Genomic DNA, 24,003 nt, shown 5'->3' with positions numbered 1-24,003 from the left:
GGGAAAAGCTGGGCAGATGTTTCCAACTACATGAACTTTGGGTGACGTTTCGCTTTACCAGACTAACCTAGTGACCCTTAAATACTGTATTCCGGTTGTCCACCTCCGCGCCGCCTGCCACAGACCCCAAGACCACCCCCTCCCACCTCACCATAACATCCCCCACAGCTCTCCCACGCTCTCCTCTGACCCCATAGACCCCACACCAACAGCCTCAGATGCTTTCTCTCTGCTGGAGCTTCCCTGCGTTTTCTTTATATTCCCTCCAGCAGACTCACCCTCCCAGTTCCCTGCAGCCCCGCCGTCCGCTCTTGTCCTCCGCCCTTTCACCATCCTGAGATCATTCTTCTTCCTGGGGTCTGCTGGCTGCCCCTGGCCGTTCCTCGCGGCTGCTTTCTGTTGTCAGACGCCACCGGTGTGGTGCTCTGCTCTATTCAATGTTGATATCAGTCAGCTGCGTGCATGGGTTTCCTCTGTGTGCTGCCCCGGCTCTGCAGATCGCTGGCACAGCAGACCCCGAGAGAACCCCCCCAATGACCACCGGCTGCGATAAGGAACGAAGGCACCCGGCCATTGTCAAACGAAGCACAGTAATAGTTCCCCCACAGACTCTGCAGGACATACTATGAATTTGTGCCCCCCGGCTCAGTAAGTGGTGGGACTCTCCACTGCCCCCTCAGCCAGACAAAGACGTCCGCACAGGGATGCATTTTTAGACACAGGTACGAACAGGTGACACATCCCTCCTGACGCATTGAGGTGCAGCCCCTCTATGCATTAGGGTGCTGTGTATACGTGCTTTAAGCAGCTGCCTTCTTGCCAACTTCTGTGAGCCGGGCCTGCCTCTGGCTCACAGCTGAACTTTGCTTTATGTTAGCAAAATCATGACCCTGACGTCTGCTCAGGCTTCATACCGGGCCTCTGGTACAAGTAGGGTGACCCCACAGCAAGTGTGAAAAACTGGGAGGGGAGTGGGGCGTAATAGGAGCAAAGCCCCCAAAATCAGGACTGTCCCTATAAAATCAGGACATCTGGTCACCCTAGATACAAGGCTTCTGTTTCAGGGCCTCGTCTTACTACACTTTCTAACGACCCTCTCAGCAAATGAGATTACGAGCTCCTTAGCTCATCAGCCCTCCCGCCCCCCGGCCTGGGCGGGTAATTAACAACTCCACTCCTTGGCCTCATTCAGGCTTCCACGTTCAGGTCCCCTATTAGCGCTCGGTGTTTCGTCACTGAGCAAACACAAGGAGCAGGTGCTCCTGGGGGTCCCAGGAGGTGGGGTGGCCTGAGAGTGGGGGGATGAAGGGAAGTGGGTGTCCTAGTACTGGTTTCACCTTTGTCTGTTCCAGTGTCTCTGAGTGCCACTCCCCCCCCCCCGACTCCCCATCACGCGCCAGGCCTCCTCCGGGAATAAAATTCTGCAAGTCTCCAGCTCCTCGACTAGCCTCTGGACTAAATATCCTGTGTATCGACTGTGTTTACCCAGACCATGCAGATACCCGCGGCTCGTCCCTTCGGGTGTCCGGGATCAGCAGTGCCGAGTGACAAACACAGTAATGTTTATTCTGCAGTGATGTGGGGGAAGGATAAGAGGGGAAAAAGGATTTTTAAAATAGCCGTCTTCACACCTGCCTTTCTTATCCGGAGGCCTGCCGTCCCCTGATGGTCAGCTAGGCAGGCCTTGCTTCTTCAGACATCTCAATGGGGTCCCCCTGTCTGTCTTCCCCCTCCCAAACAATTACATGAACTGCCATCCCCGTCCTGAAAAGGAATCACTTCTTAAACTGCTCCAGTCCTTTTTAGGGTGACTAGATGTCCCGATTTTATAGGGACAGTCCTGATTTTGGGGTTTTTTTTTTATATAGGCTCCTATTTCCCCACCACCATCCCCATCCTGATTTTTCACATATGCTGTCTGGTCACCCTCGTCCTTTTGATCTTATGGGTCCCAGGCCTCAGCCCGGTTCATCAAAACCCGTTCTGTAAGCTGATTGGCGCAAGCTGGCAAAATACACTAACAGGTTAGGCGTTGTCTCTTCACAGCCCTTAGGTGTTTACCAAGAGGTGGCTTTCTGCTTGGTTTTTCACAAGCCCCTGTTCAACGAAACCAGCATATTCATGAACGTGTTTTTCTATGGAGCACGAGATGTGTGTGTGGGGGGGGGGAGAGGGGGGTAGTGATACCTGGAGGAGAGGACAGGGGATGGTTGCGGGACAGATGCAGCCATGTGATTGAGGAACAGATGGATGAGAGACAGATGGAGAGAAACTGAGAGAAACAGGGAGAGGGGAGAAGAGAACATGGAACAGAAAAATTCCGGAGAGACTGAAATGGAGCAGGACAGACAGACGTGCAGCGAAAAGTCCCTTTAGTCTAAAGCCGGTTCATCAAGCCAGTCTATGTTTGACAGCCGTCTTCCTGAGCATCTGTTTCTGTCTGTTCCTGACCGTCGGTTCCCGCTGTCTCTTATCACTGATTCGCATGGTCCCGGGAGAGCCGGAACAGGAGTACCAATGGTTTTGGTCTAACGTTCTCCCCCCTGAGCAAGCATCGCTGGAGCTGAGTGTATTTCTTCAGGAAGGCACTCACGGCTCAAAGACTGACCGCAAGACATTTGGGGGATAGGGAACCTATGAGATAATCTAGAAATCTGGCACTAGAAAAGGTTCAGAAAAGGGCAACTAAAATGATTAGGGGTTTGGAGAGGGTCCCATATGCAGAAAGATTAAAGAGGCTAAGACTCTTCAGCTTGGAAAAGAGGAGACTAAGGGGGGATCTGATAGAGGTCTATAAAATCATGAGTGATGTGGAGAAAGTGGATAAGGAAAAGTTATTTACTTATTCCCATAATACAAGAACTAGGGGTCACCAAATGAAATTAATAGGCAGCAGGTTTAAAACAAAGAAAAGGAAGTTCTTCTTCACGCAGCGCATGGTCAACTTGTGGAACTCCTTGCTGGAGGAAGTTGTGAAGGCTAGGACTGTAACAGGGTTTACAAGAGAACTAGATAAATTAATGAAGGTTAAGTCCATGAATGGCTATTAGCCAAGGCTGGCCAAGGAATGGTGTCCCTAGCCTCTGTTTGTCAGAGGATGGAGATGGACGGCAGGAGAGAGATCACTTGATCATTGCCTGTTAGGTTCATTCCCTCTGGGGCACCTGGCACTGGCCACTGTTGGCAGACAGGATACTGGGCTAGATGGACCTTTGGTCTGACCCGGTATGGCCATTCTTATGTTAATCGCCTGTGCGTACCGATATAGATATATTTCTTTATTTAGAAGGTAATACTTAGTAGTAAGTTTTATAGGGTGACTGTGTATATATGTACCGTTTTTATTATATATATTCATCTATTTAATGTAATTGTAGAATCAAGTTCCGTTCTCGTTTCAATAAAATCCCCATTATGTTCTTTTGGACAACGCGTTGTATTATCTCAGCTACCCCTAAACAACCTTTTATCCCAGTGTAACACGCCCCCGCCGGAAAAACGACACCACCACTGTGCTGAAATGTTACTAAATCTTGGTTGGAGGCTTGGAGGGGGGGTGATTGGTCCTGCTTTGAGCAGAGGGTTGGACTAGATGACCTCCTGAGGTCCCTTCCAACCCTGATATTCTATGGTTCTATGACCCTTGGATGTATTTTAAATTACAACCCGATAACCCTACTTGGAGAGCTCTGTTTACGTTGACATGCCTAGTTTAAATGCCCGTTAGCCACAGACTTCAAAGCACAAATGTTACGAGCTTGTATAATTTCACTATATTACGTATAGTTTGCAATAATATTATTGGTTAGTATGTTGCTCATTTTCAAACGATACCCCACAATGCATATTGTCTGCACACACAAAAATTATGGCGGTCATGTGTATGGTGCGAAGACCCGGGTGTTTGGCGTCACCCTTCTCCCTTCCTGTTTCTGAGGTTTCTCTCTCTGTCCCAGCAGGTGATGGGATGGTGAGTGAGAATGAGGAGCAGACCCCTCAGCAGGAAGACGCTGAGCCCGTGGAAGCATATGGGGCGTTATCGCAAAGCTCTGAAGGGATTGTGTCCATGAGTTGTGAGCAGGGAAAAGGTTGTGAGGCTCAGCACAGGCCAGAAAGGGAGCAGGGAACTGAGCCGAGGGAGAAAGAGGGTAATTGTCAGGGAAACCACAAGGAAACCACAACCCAGCAGAGCAACCTCATAAGCGAGAGAGGCCACACGCGCCCTGAGCGGGGAGAAAACGTCAGTAGCCCTTCGGCTGTTTTTCGACACGAGAGAATCCGCGCCGGAGAGCCACCCCACCAGTGCGGCGAGTGCGGGAAGACCTTCCGTCGGAACTCGCACCTTGTTCGCCACCAGAGCGTGCACACGGGAAACCGACCCTTCCGATGCTCGGAGTGTGGGAAAAGCTTCAGTGTGAGCTCCAACCTGATGGCCCATGAGACCATCCACACGGGCAGTCGCCCCTTTTCCTGCTCCGAGTGCGGGAAGAGTTTCAACCGACGTGCCAACCTGATCACGCACTGGAGAATTCACGTGGGAAAGAAGCCCTTCACGTGCTCGGAGTGCGGGAAAAGCTTCACCGACAGCTCGAACCTCATCCGGCACCAGCGAACCCACACGGGGGAGCGACCCTACGAGTGCTGCGAGTGCGGGAAAAGCTTCCCGGACAGTTCCGACCTTATCCGGCACCAGCGAACCCACACAGGGGAGCGACCCTACGCGTGCTGCGAGTGTGGGAAAAGCTTCAGTCGGAGCTCCACCCTCATTCGGCATCAGAGGATCCACACGGGAGAGACGCCCTATAAGTGCCGCGAATGCGGGAAAAGCTTCAGCGTGAGTTCCAACCTTATCACGCATTGGCGAATTCACACGGGGCATCGGCCCTTCACCTGCTGCGACTGCGGGAAGAGTTTCACGGATAGCTCCAACCTCACTCAGCATCAGAGAATACACAGGGGGGAGAACCCCTATAGCTGCCCCGAGTGCGGGAAAAGCTTCACTCAGAGCTCGGCTCTTCTCGCACATCAGCGGATCCACACGGGAGAGCGACCCTACGAATGCTGCGAGTGCGGGAAAACCTTCAGCGTGAGCTCAGCCCTCGTCGCGCATCAGAGACTCCACACGGGGGAGAGACCCTATAAATGCTCTGAGTGCGGGAAAAGCTTCAGCGTGAGCTCAACCCTCATCATACATCAGCGAATCCACACGGGGGAAAGGCCGTATCGATGCTTGGAGTGTGGGAAAAGCTTCAATCAGAGCTCCCACCTGGTTAGGCACCAAAGTCTCCATGGGGGAGATAAGCACCATAAAAACTTTGTCTAAGGCTGTCAAAAAAAACCCACCAAGTTTTTGTAATACGTTTCTAATTCCCACCTAGTGACCTTCAAGGCTCTTTGCATCACTCGCAGCTCCCCCGAGATGAGTAACACACTGTTGGAGTGAATCCCTTGGTCCTTTCTATCCGTTCCTTCGTCCTGAGTCCTGAGAATGTATGTCCCTCCTACTGGAATGTCCATCAGCCCCAGATAGGGGAGATGGGAGCCCATCATCTTATAGAATCACAGAATACCAGGGTTGGAAGGGACCTCAGGAGGTATGTAGTCCAACCCCCTGCTCAAAGCAGGACCAATTCCCAAATAAATCATCCCAGCCAGGGCTTTGTCAAGCCTGACCTTAAAAACCTCTAAGGAAGAAGATTCCACCACCTCCCTAGGTAACCCATTTCCAGTGCTTCACCACCCTCCTAGTGAAATAGTGTTTCCTAATATCCAACCTAAACATCCCCCACTGCAACTTTGCTTGCTACATTGAAGTAAAATCTCCCTGGGCCTTGTCTCCTCTGGGATTTTCCCAGGCATTAGCTAGCTTGAGGTAGCTGTCCTCATGTAAAAAGACAACTATATTTGCAGCGCCGACGTAGGCTGGGTATAATGGTCAGGGTTAACGAAGATATTTCCCCTTGACCTGTCCTCATCGACACCACTTTCTAGTCTAGACAAAACTCCGAGCGTCACATTTCGACTTCTACTCCCATTAGCAGAGCGATTGGTAGAGTCACGGAGTTCCCCCTTTGGTGACCAATTGTCTCATTCCCAGGTGCCCTGGGTTATATTGTTCCTACCATTTTTCTCATTTAAAAATATACCAATGATCTGGAGCAGGGAGAGGATGAAAATGTCATTTCAGCCGCCGTGACATGGGAAGGGTATAGGGTGGTCTTGATGGATTCCCTCCTTCTCCATCACCGTTCAATCCCCCCTCAACCCAGCTGAGTTAGCTTCTGTGGGAGCAACAGTGGAGCGTAACTTCCCTTCCACCTCCCAAAGTTTCACATGATGCAGACTTCTCAGCTCTCCATGCTTAGGAATCACAGTTTGATCTTAAATCAGGCTCACTAGGGCTGGAGACGAAAGTGTCAGAGACCCAGAGGGGTGATTTGAATGGATCACAAAAACACAGAGTGGCGGTTCTGTGTTTTCTTCCCTTTATCTATCGGCAAAGCTTTTTCTGGGCTTTTCGCTGCTAAGCTGGGATTGTTTCCAGAGGAGAAGACCGGATGTTCTAGCGTCATCGAAATGGGGAAAAAGTTTTGTAAATAACTTGTCTCAGTAATAATGAAGTGGTGCTGACTGAAGCAGGTTTGCACGGATGAGAGGAGACGGCAGTGCGGGAACCTGTTCTCCTGATTTTTGAGTTCTCAGATGTTACCTGCTTTGGAATTTCATTTCACGTGAAACTGAAAGGGTCTGTGATGTGAATTTTTCTTTCTTGCTTGAAGCCCATTCAGTCACGTAACCGAATGTTGTTTTCGTTACCAGGATGTAGCTCAGATTTGGGGACTTTGAGACAAAGAACTATGTGCTAAAATGGTCATTTCTTATTTGATTTTTGCTTTTCCCCTGCTCCTTCATGATGACATGGAGGAATCTCATGTGCAATTTCAGTCCACCGTTCAAGATAAATTGAGTCCCACCACAGGGCTGCTCACTGCAATTACCACCAATCAGTATGAGTTTATGGAAAATAGATCCTGTCAAACTAACATAGACTCATAGACTCTAGGACTGGAAGGGACCTCGAGAGGTCATCGAGTCCAGTCCCCTGCCCTCATGGCAGGACCAAATACTGTCTAGACCATCCCTAATAGACATTTATCTAACCTACTCTTAAATGTCTCCAGAGATGGAGATTCCACAACTTCCCTAGGCAATCTATTCCAGTGTTTAACTACCCTGACAGTTAGGAACTTTTTCCTAATGTCCAATCTAAATCTCCCTTGCTGCAGTTTAAGCCCATTGCTTCTTGTTCTATCATTGGAGGCTAAGGTGAACAAGTTTTCTCCCTCCTCCTGATGACACCCTTTTAGATACCTGAAAACTGCTATCATGTCCCCTCTCAGTCTTCTCTTTTCCAAACTAAACAAACCCAATTCCTTCAGCCTTCCTTCATAGGTCATGTTCTCAAGACCTTTAATCATTCTTGTTGCTCTTCTCTGGATCCTCTCCAATTTCTCCACATCTTTCTTGAAATGCGGTGCCCAGAACTGGACACAATACTCCAGCTGAGGCCTGACCAGTGCAGAGTAAAGCGGAAGAATGACTTCTCGTGTCTTGTTTACAACACACCTGTTAATGCATCCCAGAATCACATTTGCTTTTTTTGCAACAGTATCACACTGTTGACTCATATTAAGCTTGTGGTCCACTATTACCCCTAGATCTCTTTCTGCCATACTCCTTCCTAGACAGTCTCTTCCCATTCTGTATGTGTGAAACTGATTGTTCCTTCCTAAGTGGAGCACTTTGCATTTATCTTTATTGAACTTCATCCTGTTTACCTCAGACCATTTCTCCAACTTGTCCAGATCATTTTGAATTTTGACCCTGTCCTCCAAAGCAGTTGCAATCCCTCCCAGTTTGGTATCGTCCGCAAACTTAATAAGCGTACTTTCTATGCCAACATCTAAATCGTTGATGAAGATATTGAACAGAACCGGTCCCAAAACAGAACCCTGCGGAACCCCACTTGTTATACCTTTCCAGCAGGATTGGGAGCCATTAACAACTACTCTCTGAGTACGATTATCCAGCCAGTTATGCACCCACCTTATAGTAGCCCCATCTAAATTGAACTTTCCTAGCTTATCTATAAGAATATCATGCGAGACTGTATCAAATGCCTTACTGAAGTCTAGATATATCACATCCACCGCTTCTCCCTTATCCACAAGGCTCGTTATCCTATCAAAGAATGTTATCAGATTAGTTTGACACGATTTGTTCTTTACAAATCCATGCTGGCTATTCCCTATCACCTTACCACCTTCCAAGTGTTTGCAGATGATTTCTTTGATTACCTGCTCCATTATCTTCCCTGGCACAGAAGTTAAACTAACTGGTCTGTAGTTTCCTGGGTGGTTTTTATTTCCCTTTTTATAGATGGGCACTATATTTGCCCCCTTCCAGTCTTCTGGAATCTCCCCCGTCTCCCATGATTTCCCAAAGATAATAGCTAGAGGCTCAGATACCTCTTCTATTAACTCCTTGAGTATTCTAGGATGCATTTCATCAGGCCCTGGTGACTTACAGGCATCTAACTTTTCTAAGTGATATTTAACTTGCTCTTTCCTTATTTTCTCTTCTAAATCTACCCTCTTCCCGTAAGCATTCACTATACTAGACATTCCTTCAGACTTCTCAGTGAAGACCGAAACAAAGAAGTCATTAAGCATCTCTGCCATTTCCAAGTCTCCCGCTACTGTTACCCCCTCCTCATTGAGCAGTGGGCCTACCCTGTCCTTAGTCTTCCTCTTGCTTCTAATGTATTGATAAAAAGTCTTCTTGTTTCCCTTTATTCCCATAGCTAGTTTGAGTTCATTTTGTGCCTTTGCTTTTCTAATCTTGCCTCTGCATTCCTGTGTTATTTGCCTATATTCATCCTTCGTGATCTGACCTAGTTTCCATTTTTTATATGACGCCTTTTTATTTTGTAGGTCACGCAAGATCTCAAGGGTAAGCCAAGGTGGTCTTTTGCCACATTTTCTATCTTTCCTAACCATCGGAATAACTTGCTTTTGGGCCCTTAATAGCGTCCCTTTGAAAAACTGCCAACTGTCCTCAGTTGTTTTTCCCCTCAGTCTTGATTCCCATGAGACCTTACCTATCAGCTCTCTGAGCTTTCCAAAATCCGCCTTCCTGAAATCCATGGTCTCTATTCTGCTGTACTCCCTTCTACCCTTCCTTAGAATTGCAAATTCTATGATTTCATGATCACTTTCACCCAAGCTTCCTTCTACTTTCAAATTCTCAACAAGTTCCTCCCTATTTGTTAAAATCAAGTCTAGAACAGCTTCCCCCCTAGTAGCTTTTTCAACTTTCTGAAACAAAAAGTTGTCTGCAATGCAGTCCAGGAACTTATTGGATAGTCTGTGCCCCGCGGTGTTATTGTCCCAACATATATCTGGATAGTTGAAGTCCCCCATCACCACCAAATCTTGGGCTTTGGATGATTTTGTTAGTTGTTTGAAAAAAGCCTCATCCACCTCTTCCGCCTGATTAGGTGGCCTGTAGTAGACTCCCAGCACGACATCACCTGTGTTTTTTACCCCTTTTAGCCTAACCCAGAGACTCTCCACCCTTCCGTCTCCTATGTCCATCTCCACCTCAGTCCAAGTGTGTACATTTTTAATATATAAGGCAACACCTCCTCCCTTTTTCCCCTGTCTATCCTTCCTGAGCAAACTATACCCATCCACACCAACATTCCAGTCGTGTGTATTATCCCACCAAGTTTCAGTAATGCCAATAATGTCATAGTTGTATTTATTTATTAGCACTTCCAGTTCTTCCTGCTTATTACCCATACTTCTTGCATTTGTATAAAGGCATCTAAGATACTGGTTTGATTTTGCCTCCCAGCTTTGCCCTGACCCTCCTTCCTCTCTGCCATTATAGCCCGTGCTCCCTCCTGTTTCCAACCCATCTCCCAGGTCTTGTTCCCCACTTACCTGTGGGCTTTGCTCACCTGTCCCCGTCGAACCTAGTTTAAAGCCCTCCTTACCAGGTTAGCCAGTCTGTGCGCAAATAAGGCCTTTCCCCTCTTCGAAAGGTGAACGCCATCTGTTCCTAGCAGTCCTTCCTCAAGTAGCATCCCGTGGTCGAGGAAGCCAAAGCCCTCCTGGCGACACCATCTTCGCAGCCAGGCATTCACCTCCACGATGCATCTGTCTCTGCCCGAACCCCTACCTTCAACAGGAAGAATTGAAGAGAATACCACCTGCTCTCCAAACTCCTTAACCCGTACTCCCAGAGCCCTGTAGTCACTCTTGATCTGCTCAGCGTCACACCTCGCAGTATCATTTGTGCCCACATGGATGAGTAGCATGGGATAGTAGTCAGAAGGCCGGATAATCCTCGACAAAGCCTCTGTAACATCTCGGATATGGGCCCCTGGCAGGCAGCATACCTCCCGGGATGAACGGTCAGGGCGACAGATGGGTGTCTCCGTCCCCCTCAGCAGAGAGTCTCCAACCACCACTACCCTACGTTTCTTATCAGTGGTGGCAGCAGACCTCCCAGCCTTAGGGGTACGAGGCTTCACCCCCTTAACTGTTGGGGGTGATTTCTTCTCTCCTGTATCTTTTACCACAACAGGAGGGTTTGCAGCAGCGGTGGAGCACTGCCCGCTGCTAGAAGTAATCAGCTGGCTGTGTCCACCCTGAGCCTCCTCCTCCACTGCTGTGTCAGGTACACCCTGAGGCATCTCCTCTTCCACTGGAGTGTCAGTAGTCCTGTCAACTGGGACAGCACCATCAGCTATCCACATGGATACTGTCCAGGAACTGCTCATGGACATGGATGTTCCTCAGCCTGGCCACCTCCTCCTGTAGCTCTCCCACCTGGTGCCTGAGAGATTCCACCAGTAGGCACCTTTCACATTGGATGCCACCCCCAGCCTGCATATCAGTAAGTGGAAATTGCAAATTACAGTCTTTGCAAGCCCACACCAGAATCTGGGTAAAAGCATCCATGCTTTGGTGCTCTGTCTGGCTACAGGCGCAGGTGGAGGAGACAGAAGCAGTGCTGGCACAGGTGTTGCGGGTCCTCCTCACCATTGTAAGCCTCCCTCTGTCAAACTCTCAAATTCCCGTCTACAGCTCTCTGTCCACTCCTCTTTGCTGTAAACAGAAAGGTTTTTGATGTGGCTCAGGTTATGAGTTCAGGGGACCAATGGGTCACAGATGAGACCGACAAGGGACGCCCCCTCCCTTCCTACTCCCTTGCAAAACTCCCTGTTAGCAGCTCCTGTTCGCTAAGCTCCCTGGTCGCTTGTGCGCAGCTTTATAAAGCCCTGGCCTGAGTGAATGCCCCGCCCACTGGTTAAGGCTCAGCCAATTACCAGAGGCTTCTAGCTTTCAAACCTTCCTAGTAGCTCCACCTCCAACTGCCAGCTACAGCACACGGTCCTTCAAACAAACAAACAAACCACACAGACTGACAAACACAAGCTCAGCACACAGCAAGTAACCCCCAAACACACACACAAACCCAAACACTGCAGACAGTCACTTACCACTTAACATGGTAACTTTTTTGTTGAGGTTACAAGTTGGGTTGAGGATAAGAGTATTGATATAAAATACGTAACTTCGATAGGGCATTTGACTTGACACTGCAAGATATTTTGATTAAAAAACTAGAATGCTATAATATGAACATGGCTCTGTAATATTGTGGTTCTGGTGGGACCCAGCTGAGCGCACTAATTCAGGACCAATTGCTTAAACAGGGCAGTCACAGCCCAAGGCTGGGGTTTTTCCACCTCTAAGGCAAACCTAACCAGCCATACAGGGAAGACTTTGGTCTCACCCCACTGGCTAACCACAAGTCACACAAGAAATTCCTTTAGACACTTCAGTCTCCCAGTGTCACCACCAGTGCCACTCGTCCTGGGGATGAATGGTTATGAAAACCAACACCCCAATAAAAGAAAACGGTTCTCTCGATCCCAAAGGACCAAGCCCCAGACCCAGGTCAATACACACATCAGATCTTACCCACAAATGACACTGTTGCCAATCCTTTAGAATCTAAAATCTAAAGGTTTATTCATAAAAGGAAAAAGAGATGGGAGCTAGAATTGGTTAAATGGAATCAATTCCATACAGTAATGGCAAAGTTCTTAGTTCAGGCTTGTAGCAATGATGGAGTAAACTGCAAGTTCAAATCAAGTCTCTGGAGAACATCCCCAGCTGGGATGGGTCATTCAGTCCTTTGTGCAGAGCTTCTGTTTGTAGCAAAGTCCCTACAGAGGTAGGAAGCAGGATTGAAGACAAGATGGAGATGAGGCATCAGCCTTTTATAGTCTCTTTTCCAGGTGTAAGAGCCTCTTCGTTCTTACTGTGGAAAATTACAGCAAAATGGAGTCTGGAGTCACATGGGCAAGTCCCTGCATACTTTTCTGAGTTACAAGGCGTATCTGCCTTCTCTCAATGGGTCAGTTGAATAGCTGATGGTCCTTAATGGGCCATCAAGCAGGCTAGGCAGAGCAAACACCAACTTGTCTGGGATGTCTCCCAGAGGCACAGCACAAGTTTGAAATACAGACAGTACAGAGCCAATACTCATAACTTTAACTACAAAAATGATACATGCACACAGACAGCATAATCATAACCAGCAACCCGTAACCTTTCCATAGACACCTCACTCGACAACCTTTGTACAATATTTGCTGCAAATATAGAACAGTGGTCGCAACGGTGATCTCTCCAGTTATAGATTGTCAATAAACATCACAGGCACATATTACGTGGATTAAAAACAGGCTAACAAATAGGTCCCAACATGTAATTATAAAAGGGAAATCGCCATCAATTGGGTCTGTTTCCAGTGCGGCCCCAATGTGGATGTGTTGTTGACCGGACGCTAATTAACATTTTTATCAGTGAGCTGGAGGAAAACATAAAATCATCGCTGGTAAAGTTTGCAGATGACAAAGATTTGGGGGAGTGCTCAGTACCGAAGAGGACAGGTCACTGATTCAGAGCAATTTGGGTTGCTTAGTAAGCTAGGCCCAGGCAAACAATGGGTGTTTTAATACAGCTACATGTGAATGTACGCGTCTAGGCACACAGAATGGAGGCCGTACGTACAGAATGAGGGACGCAGTGATTCTGGAAGAGATTTGGGGGTCGTGGTGGATAATCAGCTGAACATCAGCTTCCAGTGTGATGCTGTGGCCAACAGAGCTAATCATCAAATCGTAGAACGGGAAGGGACCTCGAGAGGTCGTCTAGTCCCATCATCTCCACTCAAGGCAGGACTCAGTATTATCTATACCATCCCTGACAGGTGTTTGTCCAGCCTGCTCTTAAATCCCCAGTGATGGAGATTCCACAACCTCCCTGGGCAATTTATTGCACCCTTAGCCACCCTGACAGCTAGGAAGTTTTTCTTAATATCCAACCTAAACCCCGCCCCCCCCCCTTGCTGCAATTTAAGCCCATTGCTTCTTGTCCTACCCTCAGAGGTTAAGAAGAACAATTCTTCTCCCTCCTCCTTGTAACAATCTTTTATGTACTTGAAAACTGTGATCATGTCCACTCTCAGTCTTCTCTTCTACAGACTAAACAAACACAATTTTTTCAATCTTCCCACATAGGTCATGTTTTCTAGACCTTTCATTTTTGTTGCTCTTCTCTGGACTTTCTCCAATTTCTCTACATCTTTCTTGAAATGCGGTGCCCAGAACTGGACACAATACTGCAGCTGAAGTCTAATCAGCGCAGAGTAGAGCGGAAGAATTACTCCTCGTGTCTTGCTCACAACACTCCTGCTAATACATCCCAGAATGATGTTGGCTTGTTTTGCAACAGTGTCACACTGTTGACTCATATTTAGTTCGTGATCCACTGTGACCCCCAGATCCCTTTCTGCAGTTCTCCTTCCTAGGCAGTCATTTCCCATTTTGTGTGTGTGAGACTGATTGTTCCTTCCTAAGTGGAGTACTTGGGATTTGTCTTTATTGAATTTCATGCTATTTACTTCAGACCATTTCTCCAGTTTGTCCAGATCATTTTGAATTTTAATCCTATCCTCCAAAGGACTTGCAACCCCTCCCAGCTTGGTATCATCTGCAAACTTTAACGCGAACCTGCATTGCATCAATACGGGACTCTTGACAAGTAGAACAGGTCTGTCACATCTTACGCGCATTTAACGTGCGCGATTTCAGCTTTATGTGGTCAGCAAAAACAAAAAAAGAGGAAAATAACAATTTTAATACTGTACCTGTAGTGCGGGCGATTCCACCCGCTATTCCACTCAATGTAATTTTGACTCAACTGGATTTTCGCTTTACGCGCCGACTGCGGAACGTAACCCCAGCGTAAGACGCGACAGACCTGTAGAGTGATCATTTTGCCTCTGGTAAAATCACTTCTGGAACGCTGTGTCCAGTTCTAGCACCCACCATTCAAAAAAAAAATTGACAAATTAGAGAGGAGTCGGAGAAGAGCCACGCACGTGATAAAAGGATTTGAAAACATGTCTTGTAGTGGTAGCCTCAGGGAGTTCAATCTATGTAGGTGAACAAAGAGCAAGTTAAGGGGTGACTTGATTACAATCCGTAAGTAAGTCAGTGGGAACGAATCTTTAATAAAGGTCTCTTCAATCCAGCTGAGAAAGGTCTAACTTGATCCAGGGGATGAGGGTTGACGTTAAACAATTGAACAGTGAGGGTAATTAATCATTAGAACACTTCACCGAGGATTGCGATGGATTCCCTGGTCTACAGAGGGCCCCTGTCCTTAGGGAGAAGGATTGGCCGACGGGGGCTTCGTAAGACTGTTTGTTCTGAGCTGAAGTGCTAATGAATTTATAATCCCAGGGTTTCCCCTACACGTCTGTCATAGAAGACTACAGTTGTCAGAGCCCGTGTGAGAGCTGGGATGAACCCTGGTAAGCTTGTTAGCAGGCGTGTCGCTTCTGTTGTTTGAAATACAGTTTCTCTGCCATGATTTTTTTCCCTTAAGAATAAAGTAGGTTTTCTTAGAAAGCACTGTGTGGTAACGTCTATCCGTAGCAACCTGTCGGTGCTGAGAATTACAAAGGGAAGTCAAAAAAAAACAGGAGGACTTGTGGCACCTTAGAGACTAACAAATTTATTGTGGCATAAGCTTTCGTGGGCTACAGCCCAGTTCATCGGATGCATGGGAAGCCACTATCCATTCTGAAAATACCCCAGGCAGAAGATGGACAGAGGCATGTCTCTGTCAAAGCTCAGGGTTGGTGCCTTGGCTGGCCCACTGAAGGAAACCCAGGTGCAGTTGCCCCGAACTGTGACAGGTGGATCTTCCATTGTCTCACCAGGGTGCTGCCTTTGTTTCTTGTCGGTGTATCCATGCCAACCTGGATGGGACAATGTTACACCAAGAACCATTACTTCCCCTGTTCCAGAGAAGGAATTAAAACTTCCTCACTCCCAGTGGTTCCCAGAGTGAGAGGGGAAATTGAGTGATACATCTATTTCTTTTAAAAAAATAAAAACATAACGACCATACTGGGTCAGACCAAAGGTCCATCTGGCCCAGTATCCTGCCTTTCAACAGTGGTCAATGCCAGGTGTCCCAGGGGGAATGAACGGAGCCGGGAATCATCTAATGATCCATCCCCTGTTGCCTATTCCCAGCTTCTGGCAAACAGTGGATAGAGACACCAACCCTGCCCATCCTGGCTAATAGCCATTGAAGGACCTGTCTTCCATGAACATTTCTAGTTCTTTTTTGGATCCAGAGATTTGAGCAGGATAGAGGCACTGTGGAGATGTTTCCAGGGCCTTTTATAACATCTGCCACCCATTGTTTCAAACAAAGACCTCGGCACAACTAGTGGAAAATTACAGGTGAAAGATGGAGTTTGGAGTCACATGGGCAAGTCACAGGTCCATGCCTGACTTCGCTTGCTCAGAGCAGTGTAGAGGGGCATCTCCCGTGGTCCACTGAGAGTTAAGTGTTCCTCGACGAGCCACTCAATTTGAATAGTTCACCCATCACTGCTGGTTTTCCAGCCACCATTTCAGGAACTTGTCCCTCTCAGGTCGGAGCGGCTGCTAGTCAGGACAGAGGGTTTGTCCACCGGGCAGCTGTCTCGCATGTGGGGCCTTTCCGCGGGAGCCAATTGGTGTCCACGTTCTCCATTATGTGTCACAGGCCCCTGTATGCCCCGTCCTTCTTTGGGGGCAGGGCAAGGGTGCTGCTGCCCCCCAGTTAAGTCCGCCTGCCTGCCCTTAGCCCTCGGGGCAGTACGGCCCAATGGCTGGAGTCAATATGGGTGCCCTCTCCCTTGGTCTGTATGGCCTAGTGGTCAGAGTCCATAAACCAGCCCTCCTCAGCAGGACGACCATATCCCCTGATGCTGTGTCCTTGATGTTTTTGGGGTCTCTGGCTTCCCCAGGCCGCGCTACCCCTGGTGACTCCACATGGCATCCGCAGGTATCCAGGTGTCCATCTGGGTCTCAGCACCTCCAGCTCCTACAGTCGGGGCTTTGGCCGCCCCCCCGGCTGGAGCCAGCAGCGTGTGTCCTTCCTCTGCCACGGTCAGCCCCGAATGAGTGGGGTGGCTCCCTTTTATACCGAGACAGCACTTGGAGCATGCCCAGTGGGGTGAGGGGGCGTGGCTTCCTCAGCCCAGAGTGTGGGGTTAACTCCTTCTTGACCAGTGCAGGGCCTGTACGCCCCATCACAGCTCCACACCCAGGGATTTTCATACTCCCACCCATCACACTCGACTCACTAGATTCCCTAATTCTACAAAATTTACCTGGTCTCACTTGTTTTCTGTCCCTTTTCTTTCCACTTCACAAACTGGATGTTTCCCAAGGGGAAGAGTTATGATGTTCAGAGCTCAAAGGAAAGTGAAATCCTTAGAGCTCCCTATACGGGCGAAGAGACATTAAACAAACTCGGAATCTGTAGGTGTCTGGAGGAAAGAGCAGGGATTCCCCACAAAGACCATGGGAGCTTTCTAAGTTCAGGAGGATCCTCGACAGATGTCGTGTCTTCAGGGTACATGTCCCTCATGCCCTCCGACTGATTCTAACTGACACCTGGCAGAACCTCCCTCTCTTCCCACTGAGAGTTTGGGTGGGATGTTGAGGCAGAACTGATCCTTTCCTCTCTCCCATAGAAGGGACGAGTTTGGGGAGGGATCGCTCAGTGGTTTGAGCATCGGCCTGCCACACCCACGGTGATGAGTTCAATCCTTGAGGGGGCCATTTAGGGAACTGGGGCAAAAATCTGACTGGGGATTGGTCCTGCTTTGAGCAGGGGGTTGGACTAGATGGCCTCCTGAGGTCCCTTCCAGCCCTGATATTCTATGAATTCAAATCCTGGATTTTTTATTTTCTTTCTCTCTAGCCCTTGTCCTGAAGTTTCTCTCTATCTCCCAGCAGGTGATGGGATGGTGAGTGAAAACGAGGAGCAGAACCCCCAGCAGGAAGATGCTCAGCAAGTGGAACCAAATGGGGGATTATCCCAACGATCCAAAGGGAACTTGTCCAGGAGTCACAAGCAGCGAAAAGCCTGGGAGAGGCCGGAGAGCGAACGGGGAAACCAGAAAGGGAAGAACGTGTGTAAACCCACGAATGGGTGGGGAACTCACCAGGACCTCAAAGAAAAAATAACCCAGCAGAAAATACTCAGGGGAAAGAGAAAAAATACATGCGCGGAGTGCGGGAAACATTTCAGTTACCACTCAGGCCTTGTTAGACATGAGATAATTCACATGAGAGAGAGACCCTACGAATGCAGTGGCTGTGGGAAAAGTTTCACTCAGCGCTTAAAACTTATTACGCACCAGAGAATCCACACAGGGGAGAGACCCTATGAATGCCGCAAGTGTGCGAAACGCTTCACTCGACGATCAAACCTTTTTACGCATCAGAAAATCCACACGGGAGACAGACCCTATGAATGCGGTGAGTGTGGGACGAGCTTCGCTGACAGCTCGGCCCTTCTGAAACATCAAAGAATCCACGTGGGAGAGAGACCCTATGAATGCTGCGAGTGCGGGAAAAGCTTCGCTCAGCAAGCAAGCCTCATTACACATCAGCGAATCCACACGGGGGAGAGACCCTACGTATGCTGCGAGTGCGGGAAAAGTTTCACGCGGAGTTCAAACCTTATCACTCATCGGAGAATCCACACAGGGGAGAGGCCCTACGAATGTTGTGAGTGCAGGAAAAGCTTCACGGATAGCTCAGCCCTTCTCAAACACCAAAGAATCCACACGGGAGAGAGACCCTACGTATGCGGCGAGTGCGGGAAAAGCTTCACTCGCGGCTCAAACCTCATTACACATCAGAGAATCCACACTGGCGAGCGACCCTATGAATGTTGCGAATGTGGGACAAACTTTATTGACAGCTCAGCCCTTCTTAAACATCAGAGAACCCACACGGGAGAGAGACCCTATGAATGCAGAGAGTGCGGGAAAAGCTTCACTCAGAGCTCAAAACTGGTCACACATCGGAGAACCCACACAGGGGAGAGACCCTATGAATGCGCTGAGTGCGGGAAAACCTTTATTCAGAGTTCAGACCTTATTAGACATGAGAGAACCCACACGGGGGAGAGACCTTATGAATGCGGCGAGTGCGGGAAAAGCTTCACTCAGATATCAAGCCTCATTACGCACCAGAGGCTCCATATGGGGGAGAGACCCTATGAATGCAGTGAGTGCGGGAAAAGCTTCGCCCAGAGTTCATACCTTATCAGACACCAAAGAACCCACAAAGGAGGGCCTTTGGGAACGCTGTGAGTGTGGAAACAGCAGTACTCAGAGATCATAAGAAATTTTTTTATCATAAGAAAATCCACACCGGAGAGAGCTCCTCCCGGCGCTGTGATTGTGGGAAAAGATCCACTCAGACCTTACTCTGCATCAGAGGATCCACAAAGGGGTGAGAACCTGCGAATGTTGTAAGTGTGAGGAAAATCTTCACTGACCACTCCCCTCATTCCGCCTCAGAGAATCCACCTGTGAGAGAGACCCCAGGAAAGTGATGAGTGCGGGAAAAGCTTCACCCAGAACTCGGACACCTCATCGTGTCATCAGCGAAACTGTAAAAGGGAACAACACCCTGAAACCGTTGTCTAGAACTGTCAACTTTTTTTTTTAAAGTCTTTTGCTAATTCCGACGTGGCGACCTTATCCTATGATCTGGGAAATGCTGCCCTTTATGTTGCAAATGAGGTTTTTTGGTTGAATTTACCCTCTCTAGGTGAGGCAAATGTGTATAAAATGAGATCAGTGTTGAAAATGAAACAGTAGCCCAGGGGTAGGCAACCTATGGCACGCGAGCTGATTTTCAGTGGCACTCACACTGCCCAGGTCCTGGCCACTGGTCCGGGGGGCTCTGCATTTTAATTTAATTTTAAATGAAGCTTCTTAAACATTTTAAAAACCTTATTTACTTTACATACAACAATAGTTTAGTTCTATATTATAGACTTGTAGAAAGAGACCTTCTAAAAACGTTTAGATGTATGACCGGCACGCGAAACCTTAAATCAGAGTGAATAAATGAAGACTCAGCACCCCACTTCTGAAAGGTTGCTGACCCCTGCAGTAGCCGGAAAAATAGCTATTTTTTAACAGAAACTCCAGCTCTGGTAACTTCCAGAGATCCCGATCCAGGCCTGTATATAGTCCCTAGCCTAGATCTGTGCTACCAAATGAAAGAAACACGGGGCGTGTGTAGGAAACTGATTCCTCACTAACGCGGCTGAGATTTTGAGTGGTTCGGTAAAGGGTTCTACTTCAGAGAAGTGTAAATTTCCCCTAACCAAGGCCAAGGATTTGGAAAGAACTTGTCTACACGTAAAAGTGCTGCCCTGGTGGAGCTGCACCGTTTATTCCTGGGGGAATTCTGCGCCACTACGGATGCACAGAATTCATCGGTCTTGCCTAATTTTGTATTTTCCTGCATAAAAATCATTTTGCCTAAGATATGCTGCAGTTCTGCCTTTTTCCTCACCACAGGCAGCCGGGAAAACACACAATTCTAAGCCCAGTCCCGTGGGGATGGGGGGGGTGCGGGGACAGGGACATACATGCCTGACAATGGGAGAGGCTTGGGGTCTGCATGGGGGAGGCTTCCCAACACCCTAACAATCCCCCACCCCAAGAAAAATCTTCTCACCCACACCCAACAACCTCCAGGTTCACTCCTCGGGTCCTTCCCTCTCCCTCTGCTCCTCTGTTACCCCGACCCCCCCCCGACCTTTTCACGGCTTCTGACAGGTGCAGGAAATACCGTTCTGTGTTGTCACGTAAATGAATTGCACAACGTTCTGCATTAATATGCCTAGTGAGGAATCGATTTGCGGGGGGAGGGGGGTGTGAAATGACCAGAATTATTTTTTGTTGTTGTTTTGGTCTGTATTGTTAGACACGTACTTGTTGACAGGTATCTTGAAATAAATTCCCCAAATAATTGTAACGGGCACAATTATACTGTGCAATTTTGACAAATAAACTATGCAGAATTTTCAAATATTGTGCGCAGAATTTTGAATGTTTTGGTGCCGAAGTCCCCCAGGACTAACCACTGTGGGGCGTTAATGAAGACGCTCCAAGCTGAAGGAAGATAACTCTCCTGTTGGCTTTGTTAATCCACCTCCCTGAGGGGCACCGGCTCTGCCAGCACGAGAAGCTCGCCTACACCCTGGCGTTGTCCACGTGGTGGGTTAGTTCTGTATAACTAGGTTGTGGATTTTTCACACCCATGACCAATGTGGTTATACCGATATAGGACGGTAGGGTAGATCAAACCTTCATTTTTTTCTTGTGTTTTATGCATTTGTAGCTCATCTCCTCTACCTCCTTCTACTTTGAAAGATTAAAAAATGTGGAAATACAAGTTGTCTGCCGCGGCTGGTGCTGGCCCAGGGCAGTTTGGGTGTGTGGGAGGGGGCTCAAGGCTGGGGCAAGGGTTTGAGGGGGGTACCAGAGGGGTGGAGGGGTCTCCCCGCCGCTTTCCTGCAGGCCACGCCTCCACAGCTCCCATTGGCTGCGGTTCCTGGCCAATGGGAGATACAGCAGCTGGTGCTTGTGGCAGGAACTCGTGCCCCTTGGCCTAGGAGCTGCAGGGACGTGGAGCCGGCTAGGGAGCCGCACCAATCCTCCCTCCCCCAGCTGGGGTCCCGGGTCGCACGTCACGGTCCGCCCTCCCCAGTGCCAGCGAGAGTCCCTCCCACGTGCCACAGCACCTCCCTCCCAAGGACCAGGAGGGTCCCCACCACAGGCCGCAGCCAGGACCCTCACTCCCTGGTACCGGTGGGGGTCCCAGGCCATGCACCACAGCCTGGCCTCCCTCTCCCTCAGCACCAGAGGCGGTACCAGGTCACCTCGACCCCTTCCGCCAGCACCCGCGGCACCTCGGACCACTGTACCACAGGGCACCCCCGCCCAAGTTTTAGTCAGGGTGGGTATTTTTAGTAAAAGTTGTGGACAGGTCACGGCCTGTTAATTTTTGTTTACGGCCCGTGACCTGTCCATGGCTTTTACTAAAAATACCCACCACTAAAACGGAGCCTTCGTTATTGTTACCAGTGTCGCAGGGGGTTTAGAGGGCTGTATATTATTGTTATAGACTTGCCAATTGACCCGAGTAGAAGGTTTACGTCCCAGAATCAGGCTACACAGAATCAATGTTGTGAGTTCAATATCTTGCAAGGACCCTCGGGGGCTAATTTAGCTGCAGCGAGTCAGGAAAAAGATCTTGGCGTCATCGTGGATAGTTCTCTGAAGACGTCCACGCAGTGTGCAGAGGTGGTCAAACAAGCGAACAGGATGTTAGGAATCATTAAAAAGGGGATAGAGAATAAGACGGAGAATATATTATTGCCCTTATATAAATCCATGGTATGCTCACATCTCGAATACTGTGTACAGATGTGGTCTCCTCACCTCAAAAAAGATATTCTAGCTCTAGAAAAGGTTCAGAAAAGGGCAACTAAAATGATTAGGGGTTTGGAGAGGGTCCCATATGAGGAAAGATTAAAGAGGCTAGGACTCTTCAGCTTGGAAAAGAGGAGACTAAGGGGGGATATGATAGAGGTCTATAAAATCATGAGTGATGTGGAGAAAGTGGATAAGGAAAAGTTATTTACTTGTTCCCATAATACAAGAACGAGGGGTCACCAAATGAAATGAATGGGCGGCAGGTTTAAAACAAATACAAGAAAGCTCTTCTTCACACAGCGCACAGTCAACTTGTGGAACTCCTTGCCTGAGGTGGTTATGAAGGCTGGACTGTAACAGGGTTTAAAAGAGAACTGGATAAATTCATGCAGGTTAAGTCCATGAATGGCTATTAGCCAGGCTGGGTAAGGAATGGTGTCCCTAGCCTCTGTTTGTCAGAGGGTGGAGATGGATGGCAGGAGAGAGATCACTTGATCATTACCTGTTAGGTCCACTCCCTCTGGGGCACCTGGCATTGGCCACTGTTGGTAGACAGATACTGGGCTAGATGGACCTTTGGTCTGACCCGGTCCGGCCATTCTTATGTTATGCGCCACCACTTTACATGTTCCTTTAGGGCGGGTCACCACTCTGTATCTTTGATCTTTTCCAGAATTTTGTCCACCTCAAAATGCCATACACATATTGAATCAATTCCGTCCTGACTTTCTTAGGCACTAGCCACCGTTCAGGCTGTTCCCCAAGGTCTAGGGGAGTCACACCACCCCTCCAGGGTCCTTATGTACATGCCAATTTCCTATGATTGTTTTTCCTTCAGTAAACGTTCATCGTCCCCATCCTGGAGGGTTTGTAGCTCTCTGGCATCGTCCACCTGCTTTCGTGCTGTGATTACCGCTTTGATTAACTCTTCCTTCCTTCGTTAACAAGGCCGCTTGTTTGGCTAACACATCCACCCTGTTATTCCAGAAATCCTTCCTCACTCCCTGGTTTCTGACGTGCTTCCACACGTGTTACAAAAGTGTCTCCCTTTTTCCCCCCACAACACGACTGCTCCGAATCGGTAGATACCGCCAGGGTGGCTTCCTGATCCTCCACCTTAACACCTTCCGTACCGCCAGCACTTCTGCAGCTTGTGCTGCGCCTTTCCTGATAGATTCTCCAATTATGTATTCCCAATGCCGCAAGGCCCATACCAAGCCCAAGCACTGTTTCTTGTTTTTAACACAGCGTGTAAAATTCTGCTCAGTGTAACTCAGTGTTTTGGACCCACAGACCACGCGTTGTCATTTCCCGGTGCTTTGCTTCTGTAATAACTCTGCTCCCAGTACTAGCCAGGGGTGGGATGAACGGTTCTCCCACCTTTGGATACGATAGGGCCGGGGCCAGGGCCAAATCCAGGGATACCTTTGCTTCATAAGGCCCCCGGTCGCATTGCCACCCTTTCTGTAGGAGAAAATTTCAATACAATCTCTTGAGAAATTTACAGTTCCCAGAAGGGCTCTTAAGGATCCCACGAATAGGGGCGGGAAGTTTTCCAATCAGGGGAGGGCTGGGGCTGGGGCAAGAAGCCTGGGCTGATTGGGGAAAGTAGGCTTAGCTGTGGCCATGGCCCAATCAGGCCCCTATAAGAGGCACCGAGCCAGGAGGCCAGTCAGTCTCCCTCTGCCTGTACTGAGAGAAGGGCCCGGCTGCAAGGTGCTAAGGAAGGACCCTAGATTGAAGCAGGGCTGGGGGAAGGCCTGGGGAGCTCCAGCTTAGGAAAGCCCCAGGCTGCAGGTCTGGTAAGGCCCATCACGTACTGGGTTGCAGGGGGCAGCCCATGGGTAGGCAGAGGCAGCAGGTGCCCCTTTGCCTGTGATGAGCGACTTACACCACAGTTCGCCCCATGAGTGGGGGCTAGACGGGGACTGGCAGTAGCCTAACACTGAGGCCAAGTGGGGATAGTGGATGGGGGTTCCCCTAGGAAGGGGAGACCGTGAAGCTATAAGGGGTTACTGCTGGGGGCAGCACCCCAGG

The 24,003-nt window shown here is 48.8% G+C and overlaps 1 protein-coding gene across 11 annotated transcripts in view; it reads left to right on the top strand.

Annotated features, from left to right (window-relative positions):
• The window catches only part of LOC127039335 (zinc finger protein 501-like), a 102,959-nt gene extending 82,402 nt beyond the window's left edge, over positions 1-20,557 (top strand). For 2 of the 11 annotated variants that reach the window (XM_050932765.1, XM_050932771.1), the window contains one exon: positions 17,453-20,557. In XM_050932765.1, the coding sequence (XP_050788722.1) occupies positions 17,453-18,819 (1,367 nt within the window). In that variant the 3' untranslated portion in view covers positions 18,820-20,557. Of the gene's footprint in view, positions 1-3,956; positions 5,503-15,592; positions 17,067-17,449 lie in introns of those variants that run through there. The other 9 variants (XM_050932764.1, XM_050932770.1, XM_050932767.1 and 6 more) reach the window with 6 other exon arrangements.
• Positions 20,558-24,003: the final 3,446 nt, after the last annotated feature.

Source organism: Gopherus flavomarginatus, chromosome 23 (genome assembly GCF_025201925.1).
Source record: "Gopherus flavomarginatus isolate rGopFla2 chromosome 23, rGopFla2.mat.asm, whole genome shotgun sequence".
NCBI lineage: Eukaryota > Metazoa > Chordata > Testudines > Testudinidae > Gopherus > Gopherus flavomarginatus.
This window is presented reverse-complemented; position numbering and strand designations above follow the sequence as displayed.